General features: G+C 44.8%; 1 protein-coding gene across 8 annotated transcripts in view; it reads right to left on the bottom strand.

The window, feature by feature from the left end:
• The window catches only part of Nachra3 (nicotinic acetylcholine receptor alpha3 subunit), a 45,664-nt gene that overhangs the window by 9,886 nt on the left and 22,391 nt on the right, over positions 1–13,387 (bottom strand). For all 8 annotated transcript variants that reach the window (XR_013079465.1, XM_076762725.1, XM_076762724.1 and 5 more), the window contains exons 3-7: positions 4,439–4,556; positions 2,933–3,072; positions 2,750–2,794; positions 1,657–1,766; positions 1,359–1,539 (exon numbers count right to left, since the gene is read on the bottom strand). Coding sequence is in view for 7 of the 8 variants with exons in the window: in XM_076762725.1 (XP_076618840.1) it covers positions 1,359–1,539; positions 1,657–1,766; positions 2,750–2,794; positions 2,933–3,072; positions 4,439–4,490 (528 nt within the window). In the remaining variant the exon portion in view is untranslated. The remainder of the gene's footprint in view (positions 1–1,358; positions 1,540–1,656; positions 1,767–2,749; positions 2,795–2,932; positions 3,073–4,438; positions 4,557–13,387) is intronic.

Genomic DNA, 13,387 nt, shown 5'->3' with positions numbered 1-13,387 from the left:
CCGGAATTCGACACACCCACACAGAGTCAGAAATATTATTATTTAAATGAAATTTGATGATTCATAATTTAATTAACCGTATCGATACGTTCCGAAATTTTATAACCGTGTCATGTATTTCGATTTCGAAAGGAAACTTATTTTCAAACATTCGATACGCGGATGGGATTAATATCGCGCAAACAACTATTATTCTATTATCGTTATTATAATCGGATATCTTTAATTACGATGTGGAATTTAACTGCACTTTAATTACAACGCCAACAAATTCTAAATTTACGTGCAACGTATTCGTAATAATAACAATTTTCTCACGGTAGAAGCGTTTCACGTTCACGGATGTCGTATCTTGACTCGTCCATTCGTACCATTCGGCGTAATCGTCGTATTTCGTACAGCTGATCGATCGGTATGTGCTTCTTATTAAACGCACTTGATGTATATCCTGTTCTCGTACGCGATGACGCGTGGACAACATTGCCCACAACCCTCCCACCCACTCACTGCATTATTCATTCTCGCGTATAGATATTTTGCGCGACACTACGGAGCAAATCGTAGCGCGTCGAGGAGCAGGACACGGGGAATCGTCGGGGAATAATAATGCGAAACGATCGCTTGCGTGCCACTTGTAGCTTCTTTACAGCTGCATTCCTTCGTCGGTGAATGAGCCATATTCTGCGAGTTTCCCGGAGATCGATTCTACGTGGCATATTTATCCATGATCGACATCGTCGTCCGTATCGTTGCGCGACAAGGTGGTATTCGTGTACCCAACGAGCTTTTACCGATTTTCCGTCTGGAATATTAGCTTTAAAGATAACTAGTATTCACATACGCTCGTAGGTACGTCTAATCACCTTTAAAATAAAAAATAATTTCAGCACATACCCCCTGTTGACTGGAAGATTGATACGGGATAAATCGTAGAGGAAAGAAGACGTTACCGATCGGTCAAGTGGCGTTAGGAGAAAAAGTGCAGCGGACGCGTGCGATAAATTAGTGCGTGTATCAGGGCGACGAGGTATTAATCATTGGAAATTTATGCGCGTTTCGTTGAGCGCACATCCGATCCGTGGCCGTGGCTCAAGAGTTTCATGAATAGTGATAAGCCGAGCGCGTCCTCTATTCGTATAACGCGCGCAATAACATGCAAATAGAGAAAAATGCCCGTTGATTCCTCGACTGTGCCGCTTGTTAATTTCTTGGCTGTGTTTTAAAACTTTTAAAGCAGAATATGATCGGTAGACATCGAATTAACGATTACGTCCGGTAATTCCTCCTTTAACTAGTAGAAAAAGGTAAAGTTGTCCAAGGGGTCGAAGAGTAGAAGGAAATAGGAACGAAGACGTTACCTGGAAGCCATCGTAAGTCCACGAGCCGAACTTCATGACGCACGTCTGCTCGTCGAACGGAAAATATTCTACGTCGATCTCGCAGGAAGACTTGTATATCGCCGGTGGCTTCCACTCGACCTTCCCCGTGTAATTTAAGGTCGCCTTTGTCGCCAGGGTGACTTCGAAATTACCGTCGGCACTGTCGGATCGAGAAAAAAGAAGAAAATCGATGAAATTTATTCTTTCACCTCTGTATGTCGAGGAGCGTTATCGAACAAAGAAAAGTGAACCGCATAAGAATAAGGGATGATCTTACTTGTTGTACAAAACTATATCGGGTCTCCATATATGATCGGATGGCACGTGCAGCATCTCCACCCCACCATATTCTTTTGGATCCCATTTTAACTTGTAATCGTACCACGACTGTAAGTAAAATATTCAAATAGAATTATTTGCGATTGGATTCGGGGCATCTCGTTAAATTATAAATTGTCCCATCGGCAGAGAGGAGAGAGGAATTGCTATAAGAAATGTCCCTAAATTCCCGTTGCTACGTAACTGTCGGAGACATCCTGTAAAGGAAAACTAGCCAGGACTAAAATATTGATCGAAATTTACGAGAAGGGATCCTCTTGATCGCGGTCGAAAAAGGAGAAACCGTGGGTGAAAAGAGAACGATTCGTGTAATTGTATGCCGTGTGCCGTGACTCGCGCTCTGATTATCGTGCAGCGATTCGCTCTTTCAGCGTTTTCCGCGACGAATTGTTTCTGTCGAGCGTCGGTTGCCATCGGCATAAAGCCTACTTTGTTCGCTTTGTGCCGAGCAGTTTTGACGTCTGTCAGAATCTGCGTGGATCAGATTTCCAGTGAAATTAATTAAAGCGAAAGGAACGACGAATCGTGCCACCGATAGGACGAACGTAAACTGTAACGTATTGTTCCTCGTGGTGTTGTAATCAAAGAGAAACGTTGCCGCGACACACATTTTTCTAGCAAAGCTGCTCGTAGACGCGACGCAGATCAAATAAAGAGGCGATGCCTGCTGTTGGGGGATAATTATCGAGAGATTAACGGTCGCGAACTTTCTCTTTGAGTTACAAAATGGTGCGACGAGCACACGAGTCGAAAAAATAAAAAATTAATAAAAATGCAAATAAGATGGATGGATGCACCGGGAGAAACGGGAATCCCTGTTACGTAATATGTATCTAGCGTTCGAAAGTAGGTTGCGTGGTTCAGGGAACTTATTTCGCGACTGTCAAAGTTTCTGGCCGATTTTTGTTTCACCGACTGCGGTTCACGCGTCAAACATTTAACCGAGACTAAGAAAACGAAGAGAGAAAGAAGCACGGAGAAAGCAAGCTGGATAAAGGCAGAAAAGGCTGTCGCTGTGAGAATCCACGTACCTGTTCGACCCACAGGTTCGTCGTCATGATCTGATTCTTCAGGTTCTGCAAATAAATGGAAGAATTACGGACGTACTTTGTTTCGCCTTTATTCGTGGGACTGTTTAATCTCACGGCGACTTAGGTATATGTCCGTAATTTCTCGAGTCTCGTTTGCCATCGTCGGATAATTTTGAAACTCACTACGTCGATCAACTGCGAGAGTTTGAGCTTGATTTTAACGGTGAGGGCGTCTGTGACGTTGACCACTGGACGAACCAGCTTGTTGTAGTTGGACAGGAGGTCGTCGTACAGTCGCTTCGCGTCCGGATTTCCTGAGCATCCTGGAACAATCGCGTTAAACCACGATGAACCGTGTTAAAAGGTAGGCGAGTTTCGCTAATTAATGTACATTGGACGGCTAGAGAAAGGTGTGCAATTGGTTCGTCCATTATCAGAGGCGCGCGACGCGGTATCCGAGCCAATGTTCGATCCCAGCATCCGGTAACGCTGCTGCTGCTGCTCTTGTTGTTGTTGTTGTTGTTTCTTACTGTTTACATGCATCGATTACTATCAGCCATTAGCCGGACCGGGCGTAGTTTCAGCTCGCCTCGAAACCACTGATTGTCATTAACGCACATATCCCTGACAATATTATTCTCGTAGTATCGTTGCTCCACGGACTCTGAGGGAACCGTGAACACGAAAATAAATCTTTCTATTCGATTGAGATTAGGTTTTTAGAAAGTTTCAAATGCTGGCCGATGGCTGGTGGATCTAAGCGACGTGGAAAAAAGTGTAGCGTTGTTCGAGCCTCGACACGCAAACCGAACAATTTACATTTGAATAGTACCGAAGCGATAGTACGGCGATGTATATGCAGCACCCGTTATGTATATCTTCTTGTACGATAGTTATTCGTTCTGCGGTTAAATTTGCTGGTTATTGTCCGGCGCTGATAGGCTTCGGCCCCGACAGCTCCGCATTACAAAATCTAGAATAGAATCTCTAATCGAAAATGTAAATTGGATAGAAACAAGGTGGAACACGATGGACGAATTTAACAGTTTTCCCGGCAACGATCGAGGAGCCTAATATGCTCGGTAAATAAAACTTATTCGCTTAAGTGAACGCGCGCGCGCAGTTTCATTTTACTTATCTAGCCAGAAACGATCCTATCCTCTTTGCCCGAGTAGCTACGATCGCAATCTACTTGCCGGAACAGAGTTTCCCGTTTCGTCCGTCCTCCCAGCTACGTACAAAGCTACTTTGCTCGGGCGAATGATTCGCGCTTACTTTATCATCGACGCCCACTTTACCCCCTCGAACCCCCTTTTATTTCTCAAATAACAATAATAATAGAAGGATCTTGCATCCACGGTACGAAAGAGCACAAGGCATTCCAAGCACGAATCACGATAGTTCCGGGTCGAGAGTTTGAAATTATTATTCCGAACGGATCTCGAAATATTTCGAGCAGGAAAATGCGACCACGAAGGTTAAGAAATTCAGTTTGGAAATTTAACGCGTTGGTTACGCGTCTAGGAAAGACGAGTGATTTCAAAGCATCGTTTATTACCATCGAGTTTGGATAACTTTCCGATTCGATGGGTGAAACCATAAATTCTGCGCCAACGTAAACGTCGATATAATAGAGGCGAACAAACAGTTGACGTGGCCCTTATTGTTGGATAGATTTATCAAACTTGCCTGATATGAGCACCAACACTATCCACATGATCCCCACCAGGCTCTTCATCATGTCATTGTGTCACGTCCAACTCATTTCTTCTCGCCTCCGTGCTCTCCAGACCCTTCAGTTCTAGCACTGGAACAGGGAAAATGTTGTTCGATGGAGTATACCGGCCGATGCGCCTTGAATAACAACTTAAACATATAAGCGGGCACGTTTTCCCTGATTAATGGACGACGACGACGATCCATCCTGCGAATCAAACACCGAATAAAAGGCTATTTATAGAAATATTCGGCACCGGGCGATACGGTAAATTCAAAGAATTTACGCGGCACGTTCGCGGTTGCGAGCAACGATTTATCAAACGACTGATTGCTATAGTTTACGCCGAGACTATTTTTGCGCATACGATACGATGGTTATCGGTGATTAATTTACTTTGCTGGACATTGGTAACGGTTTTTCGCTCGAGCAGATAAGGAATTCAATTTTCTTTTACGGCGGGGTCAGATTAATTTTATCGAGCGAGCAAACACGGAAGCGCAATTCCCTAAATAAACGCGTCCCGATCGTCGAACCGAAATTTTTAATTAATCTTCCCGCTCGATCGTGAAATCGTTTTCCCCACGGCGCGCTCGAGAGACTCGCGTTTTTACGCGACCGTCCGCGCTTATCTCTGCCAACTTTCGTCCCGCGGATTTATGGCAGCTCGTAAGGCTCCTGATCACGTGATTTCGGATCTCTGGCTAAAATTTTCATGTCGAATCTCGTAAATCTTCGGGCACTATGCATACTTTGCTATCGCTATAGCTCTCCGAGCTAAGAGAGAAGAAACACACACACAATGTATCTCTTGAAATATCGTCGAATCTGCAACCCGAGATACATTACCAGCTTTGCGCCCGCGTGTCGGCATCGGACGCGTGCGTTCCTCTTGAACGCTAAGTCTACCGACGCTTCGAGTATACCAAACGACCAGTCTTTCTTTTTCCCTTTTACGAGGCAACGTACTTTTCATTTTTCCGTTATATCTATAGAAAGTTGTGTTTCGCGATTTTATCTTTAAGAAAAAATAGAAGATAAATTGAATTGGAAACGAATTTCGTTTAAAATCGATACCGTAATTAGTATTGAAAATCTTTTTCAATTAAATAAATTGTCGTGTAATCGATAGAAATTGCTGAAACTTGTTTCGGTGCATAGAGTGCAAGTAAATTGGAATATAAACATAGAAGGCAGCATAAATAATAATAGTTGTTGCGTGCATCGGATAGAGGATGGAATGCCCTTTAAATTGAGTGGTCGTACAAGCCGATAGCTTAATTAGTTCCGGAGATAGGGTTTGTTTACGTTTCGTTGTGCGCTTGGGAGTTCATTGTTCCCGCGCGCGCGCGCGCGCGCGTCAATAGTAAACAGTGCGTAGTAAATTCTTGGAAATACTACGCTCGAAACTAGGTCACGACAGTCACGTACGTAGGGTAGGTCAGCGCGACGCACGTGCGAGCGAGAGCTCCGACGCGACGCGTCAGACGGAGACAGAGATAGTTCAATTAGAAAAATTACCTTTTACATAAATCGCGATATCTCGAAAACGGAAAGTCGGATCGACAAAAACCAAAAAGCATTTTAAAGAGGAAGCTTTGCCGCTGCCAACGATACCTCGGTCAGGCAGAAAACCGTAGTAGTTTCGAAACTGCAAGCGTCGAAAGTTTTAGTATTTTTAATACGATTTATTTGTAGATGTGCACGATCAAATACATATTTTGTAATAATTTTAATAGATATGACGAGCGTCGATCGGAAAAATGATAGAGTTTCACCAGTCGCGTGGCCGTTTCGAGTAAAATTTCGGAAGAAAGGGGCGTGGAGGTTCCGTAATCGGTTCGTTCGATCGGTTTCAAGCGACCGTTCCGTTTCATTCCGTGGTATGCAGTGCCACGTGGACCGCAGAACTGTGGCTACAGTTGGTGCGTTCTGCACGCCTACAGCGTCCTATACCCTGAAAACGGCACACCAAGGTAGAATTCGCACTCGTGCAACGATCTCGCTGTTACAATTTTCTTCATTTACCCGTTTACATAACGCCGCCGCCGGTTGGAAACGGCGCACAATGCCGTTCATAATCTCTTCAACGATAACGCATTCTACCGTTACAACGTTCTCGTGATCGTCGCTCTTTCGATTAAAATTAACGACAAAATGGCGTAACAAAATTAAAAGACACGCTCGTAGTCCGGCGTTCGCGAACGGTGTCCTCGAAGGGAGGTGAAAGTACGCGAGAACGATTCACGGCGTTGCTAAGCAACGCATTTTACGCGATGAATAAAATATCGCGATCGATAGATTTCTGTAAATAAACTCCCATCCGCCGACAGAGTATCTTTATCGAGATAGTCGTGAACGAGAAAATACTTCCTCGCCGCGCCTCTCCGTTTACAAGAAACGTAACAAACGTACACGTCTATTATTTGCGATCGAACGGCGACCAGATAATTGTAAATATCCGTTAGCAATACGTTGAGCCTTGGTTTGGTCGCGTTGTCCGAGGGATTTTTCCGTAATTGACGTGTGTTGATCGCTCGATAACGCATCTGCGAATGCCGGGCACACGTTACAACGTTCAACGTTAAAATGCGAGCCAACTAAATAATGGAGTGATAAAACGAGACGGCACGGCACGATGTAAATATCATTTCGAGGCGGTTCTGCGACGGATCGGTTGCGAATGAATTTTCCAGACGAAAAGGACGAGGCTGGAGATGCTGGATGCAGCTCTGTTCGAAATTGTAATTGTATCTAGATCGAAACTAAGGAAAATGAAAGCGCTATCTTCTTTCGTTCGCTATCTCGCTTCGAAAATTCTCTACCGGACAATTTATTCTTTTACCTCGGTCGAGACGCCGCGCCGGGGCTTTAATCCGCTTCAACGACGCTTCTCGCCTTTTATTCCCAGCCGAAAAAGTTATTTCTGCGACGTGACACGCGATCGATAAGCGCCAAACTCGTGTCTCTGTTCCGCTCGCGCCTCGAGACTGCTTAATTATTCGCTGTGTTCGCTCGAGTCTCGTCGACCACGCGCGATCGGAGGCTTTGACCCTTTAGCCAAGCTGCACACATTCCATGCAAATCATTTATTTCTCTTGTTTCGAGTTTGTCTTAGGAACAAAGCGACCCTCGATAAATGCAATCGATGCGACCTAGACGTACCAATTAATAAATACGTTTACTGCTTGTTCCCCGGCGTTCAAATTTCGGGCTGACGAAAAATAATTTTAAACCGAGAAATAATCAACGGCGTTCGGTTGGTCCGAACGCTCGAGATTCCGACAAAGTTAACGTAACGAGTTCCCTAGAATTCCACGATGCACGGAATGATGGTGTGTTTGCAAAGTTCGGAGGTCACCAGAGTCGTCCCAAACTCTGAAATACTTGTAATTCGCGGGACCGAGCTGCCGCGATCCCCGAAACAGAATTTTCTAGCCTCGGCCCGCCCTCCCTCCCCTCGACGAAAAAGCGAAATTACTTGTAAATTCCGAAACGATTAAATCGTTTTATTTGGATTTCGAAAGGAAGAAATTTCTTCTATTAACTCTGATTGGCCGAGTTTCTAGAGGGGGCGTCCCCGTTAAATCCAACGAGGGACTTTTGTTTGGAGGAGCTTCGAGAGAGCTTAACGAGTACAGAGAGCAGGTATTAGAGAGCTTAGAGTATCAAATAGCGATCAAGAGCCCAGAAAGATCAAGTTGGAGTTTCGAAGAAAATGTAAGAGTATCAGGGTATAATGACGTCAAATCGTCACGTTATTAAATACATTTTCCATCGTTTGCTCCAATTTATTCCTTGGAAAGAACAATGCGAACCTTTAAATCTACAACGTGTCTTAAAAACTTTTCTTTTATTAGAAATCGATAAATAGTTTTGGAGGGTCGATTTAGAGTTGCGACGCGTTCGTTATGTGGGTTAGGTCGGTCGAAAAGTGTTCCTCGTCCTTGTTATTAACTCGTTGACGCTGTTAGCGGCTCACGAATCTGATTCAAAGCTATCGTCGGATCTTTGTATCTCGCCGATGAATACGCTTCGACGTTAAAATCGCGGGCAACTTGTTGCTGAATAAATTCACCGGGCAGCTTCGTTAATTTTTCTTAGTTGGGGATGTTTCGACGATTCGAGGTAGTCGGGTATATGGTTTCTTTTCATACCGATGGAAAAGCAAATGGGATACGTGTCAAAGGATCTATAAAGAAACGAATAAAATCGTAGAAAAAGATATTTGAAATAAATAAATGAACGTTTAGAATCGATTTTGTCGCGAGCACGAGCGAATAAAAGTAAATGGCAGAAAAATTGGGACAAAAGGAAACGAAACGATTCGGATTGATCAAGTAACGCCGATTACCCGCACGTTTCCGGTCGAAATTGGACGATGCGCGTGCAATTTAATCGCAAACGGTACTCGAAATGCCAGCAGGTACTCGTTACTCACTGCCGAAATAAAATTTATCAATTTAATAATAGCGGCGGCACATCGTCGCGATTCTAGGGCCGTAGTACGGTTAAATATCGCGTTTAGCGGACGTTTAAATCTGGAGGAGAAAAACCGGCCCGAGAAACGAGAACTACTGTTGGCTAAATTATGGACTTTGCGTAGAATTCCGCGTTGCAAATCAACGAGAGCTAGATTCGAATTTTCTTGCTATTTTCGGCTATTTCGAATAATTACTCTTTTCATTCGTTAACTCTATAAAACCACTATTCGTATAGAGAATCGGGGAATAAAATGTAACTTTATTAAACGCTTCGATAGAAGAAGGTACAAGTTGGTCGATACTTGATTCCCACAGCGTTCTTGTCTAATTCTCTTTGATCTGGTAATTGCTCGGCAACTTGGACTAAGCGAGGAGATCGATGGAGCTCGTATCCATCTAGATTCTTTCTTTAGTACTCGACAATCTCGACTGAAAAACTGACGTACGAAAGAAAGATGGATGGAATATTAATATTATCGATTGTCTCCGGAGGTCTCTGTCGCCCCAACCATCTCGTGGCGAAGCCAGATAATCAATCTGTCTATATGTATACATATTTAAGAGAATAAGGAAGATTTTATGAGCAGCTACGTGGCTCGTTCGTCAAGTAGCAGCAGTCTAGACGAGAGAAGAATTTTTTCGTTATCTTTCTACGTCATGTTTCTTTCTCGTCGCAGTCGCAAAAGAAATGTTGGTTCCCATGGGTCGAAATGCTCCAATGGCCCCAATCTTCCAGTTTTATTCCTCGTTGGAAATAAAATTCGACCAATCGACCTAGTACATATATTTTTATGAAATGCGATTCGTGTTTACGATCGGAACTTGGTTCCGTTAGTTTGCCATTAGCTCCGATCTCGTATTTCTTCCCGTACGGCCAAGACCGTAATAAATAAACTGCTGGTTAATTATTCGGGAGCATGAAAGCGTCGTCGTAGAGAGATAAATCTACCATCGAGGCAGGCGTCCTCTCTCGAAGCGAAAAATCTATCCAGTTATCGGTAGGATATCCTGGCGTTTTCGACTGGACGAAGGAAACTAGTGGTCCGAGAGGGAACCGATCGAGCTAAAAAGCACTGTCACAGGGCCGCGGGACGACTCGTAATCACGACGGCTAAACAGAGTATCGACAAGTCGCGGTCGATAGACCTTTTTTTCGTCCCCGGGACACTGATGGATAAAGGTCTTGGGGCCGGGGCAATAAATCATCGGCCATCCACGATAAGATGACGCGCGTTCATTCTGGCTTTCCTTGCCTCGATTCTAATACAAATCGCGTGGGATAACGCGTGGAAAAGTTCAAAGATCGCTTCGCACGATATTACGACAGAATTACCTTCGATGGGTTCGAATCGATCATTATTTGCTATATGGATACGTTGAGTCTCGCATCACGAACCAGAAAATTCAGTTTTACGAGACGGTGTGTTGGGCGAGGCGAGGTCGTTACCACCGTGAAACTTTAGATCCGGCGAGGACTGGTCGAAATTTCGGATTCAAGGCAAGGGGGGACCTAATAATCAATGGCAAATGCACACGAACCGCTGTAAATAATTCTTTCGAGCCTGTTGGAAAAGCAGACAAGTTGTTTTGCCGATATAAAGACGATAGCGAACCAGTAGATTCTTTGCGCGATATAAGAGAATTTCTAAAGAAGAATTTTCCAAATCGTTGGATTGGACGGACCGGACAGATACACCACGGCCAGCTCGTTCAGCCGACCTTGCTCTGCTCGATTTCTTTTTGCCTGGAAAATTGAAAGATGATGTTTACCGTGAGCAACCAACAACTCCGGAGAGACCATGCAAGAGAGAATAATTAGGTCTTGTGCATCCATTTGATTGGAAAGAATCCCACACTTTTAAAGGACGCTTTAAAGTCTAACTTTAATATTATATCCGATTAGCTGGTATATACGCCGTAGATTCCGAGGCACGATAGGAAACGGTTTAAAAAATGTGTCTACGGAAACGTTGAGGGGGATGATGGATCGTTGTATTTTTGAATAGCTGAGAGTGCGCGAAACTTGAGCATGTCTCGCAACGTCTGCAACACTCGTACGCTATTACGTCTAAACGTAGTTTATCCGCGTGTTTGCGACGCGAAGAGAACGAGTCGCAAACGTGGCGGAAAAATCGATCGAAATGGAGAGAAAAAGCGAGAAAAGCGAGAAAAGCGAGAAAAGCGAGAAAAGACGATGTTCTTTATTCGCGAATAATTGAATATCAGACAGGAATGGAGGAAGTCGGTGGAAAGGGTGCAAGGTAGAAGAAGCGATATTCTGTGGGAATTCTGGCATCCAGAACCATCGGGCCACGGCTGCCGATCGGGATCGGGGCCAGGCTTCACGAGAGAACGCTTCTCACCAGCATCGGAATCAATTCAACTGCCGGCTGGTTCGGCTCATGGAAAATTAAATATCCACGATCTTCCTCGACCTCTAAGCCCCACACACACACCCACCACCACTAGCAGCAGCAGCACCCTTCCTTTCCCTCTCCGTTCGCTCCAGAACCTTTGAAATTTCATAGAAAGACGCTCGCGATCTTATCGATAGATATTTCCGACGAGGAGACGGCGTCTTTCGAGTCGATCTCTCGGATCGTATTACCACTAAGAACAATACTTGGAAAAATTCTATCTCTTTACTTGTCCAACTATTTTATTGTACGTATAGTATAATCAAAATGTGATTGCTGGAAGAGAACAGACGTTCCAGCTAAGAAAGAATTTGTCAACAAACGTCCAACAAAATATCATTTCTATTAAAGTTCGTGGGCGTGTGCGGCAGAGTTAGCAATAACCCAGAGACGCTTGTTCGAAACGATCGCGGACGACCGTCGAAACTGCTTTCTCGTTTCGTCTGTCGATTTCTTTCACGGAAACACGTTTCTTTGTTTGGGTTACCGGAATCTGGCGACGCAAAGGGCATCGAATCACGATGAAACAACACGAGTACCATTAAACGTACTCGATACCAGAAAATGAAGAGACGATTGGCGGACAAATTTGCTCGCGAGGGTGTAAAACGTCGAGAGTTGTATCACGTGCCGATAATATGCAAAATGAGTCGTATTGCGACCAAGAGGACGTAAAAACAGAGCGTCGAAGAAGGAAGAAGGGAAAAGGTAAGGCAGGAGCGGTCGGTCGGTCGGTCGGTTCACAAGTAGGTCGCATCTCACGGCTCAATATCACCGAATACTCTTTTGTGTCCTCTTCTAAATTGGGTTACGAGGGTGCCGCAACCGTTAGCTGTTGGCTGCGGCTTCTTCTTGCTTCTCCAGAATTTCAATATACACCAATTTTTCCCACCGTCCGTCTAGTTAGTAAAGGAAATAGTTGGTTGGTTTGGTTGTTCGGTTGGAGCATTAGTTTCGGCTACTTATATCGTGCAGCGTCAATTTGTTGGTCGTCGTGGTGCAACTGCAACCGGTAATTAGAATTCCACCGAGAAGAGAAAGAGAGGGGATACGCGTATTCGGTTCTGCGAATGATATCGAAACGGTCGAATCAACGGGGCAATTAGTTTTCGGTCAGGGATGGGTCGGTGGTAGAATTAGCCGCGCAAAGTTTAACTTGGAAATATGGAGACGGTAAGTACCGGGTCAGATCGATTCGTTTCCGAGCGTCCAATTAATTCCCGCGTCGTAAAATTGAATTTCGCAGGATGTTGAGGCTGCTCGCCGATGATGATCCATCCCTCGTACAGGGAAATGGAACGTTACTTTAACGAGACGCGCCGGAACGAAATGTCACTCCCGAAATAAAGAACCGGGCACGGGAACGTTTGCCTGAATGATTGATAACGATGCCTGCGGGAACGTTCCCGCGGGCTGGCTTCTTTTCCCCTCCTTTGCAAGACCAAACCAATTTCCTCTGGTTTTAGGAGCCACGGCCTGCCGGTACCTTTTCCCGTTGGATGCGTCCACTAATAAGGAACGGAGCGGCCTGTGTTGCGTCGCGTGTGAAAGCGCGATGCTGTACCGTTTTCAATTTTTCCGCCTTTTGTTTAACCTCGAGGGAAAATGGTAGCAAAAATATAGGGAAAATCGTAAAAAAACATGTTAGTTGTAATCTCTCCCGCGAATGCGGTTCCAGGGGGATGGAGAACGGGAGAAACGGTTCGATAGCTCAGGCGAGAGAAAAGGCAGGCAGGAAAGAAGCGACTGGTAGATATTTCGCAGCGTATTATTCGTCAGCCGGAGCAAATAGATCCTCGCCTCTCTCGCCGGATAAAGATTTCGTATCAAATATTTACTGCGGGACGATAAAGCGACGAAATACGTCGAGAGGTACGCGTCACGTACGGATGACAAGAGAGAAGAGGACGACGACGAGTTGAAAGTTTCGAGTTTGCGAGTGCCGGGCTGGCTCGCTCCGAGCTACAGCTTTGGATGCTTCGCTTTTCGTTATCTCGCGACGTGAATAATGAAACGTGAG

This window comes from Colletes latitarsis, chromosome 3 (genome assembly GCF_051014445.1).
Source record: "Colletes latitarsis isolate SP2378_abdomen chromosome 3, iyColLati1, whole genome shotgun sequence".
In the NCBI taxonomy this organism is placed as follows: Eukaryota; Metazoa; Arthropoda; class Insecta; order Hymenoptera; family Colletidae; genus Colletes; species Colletes latitarsis.
The sequence above is the reverse complement of the archived record's forward strand: the minus strand, read 5'-3'. Positions and strand labels throughout refer to the sequence as shown.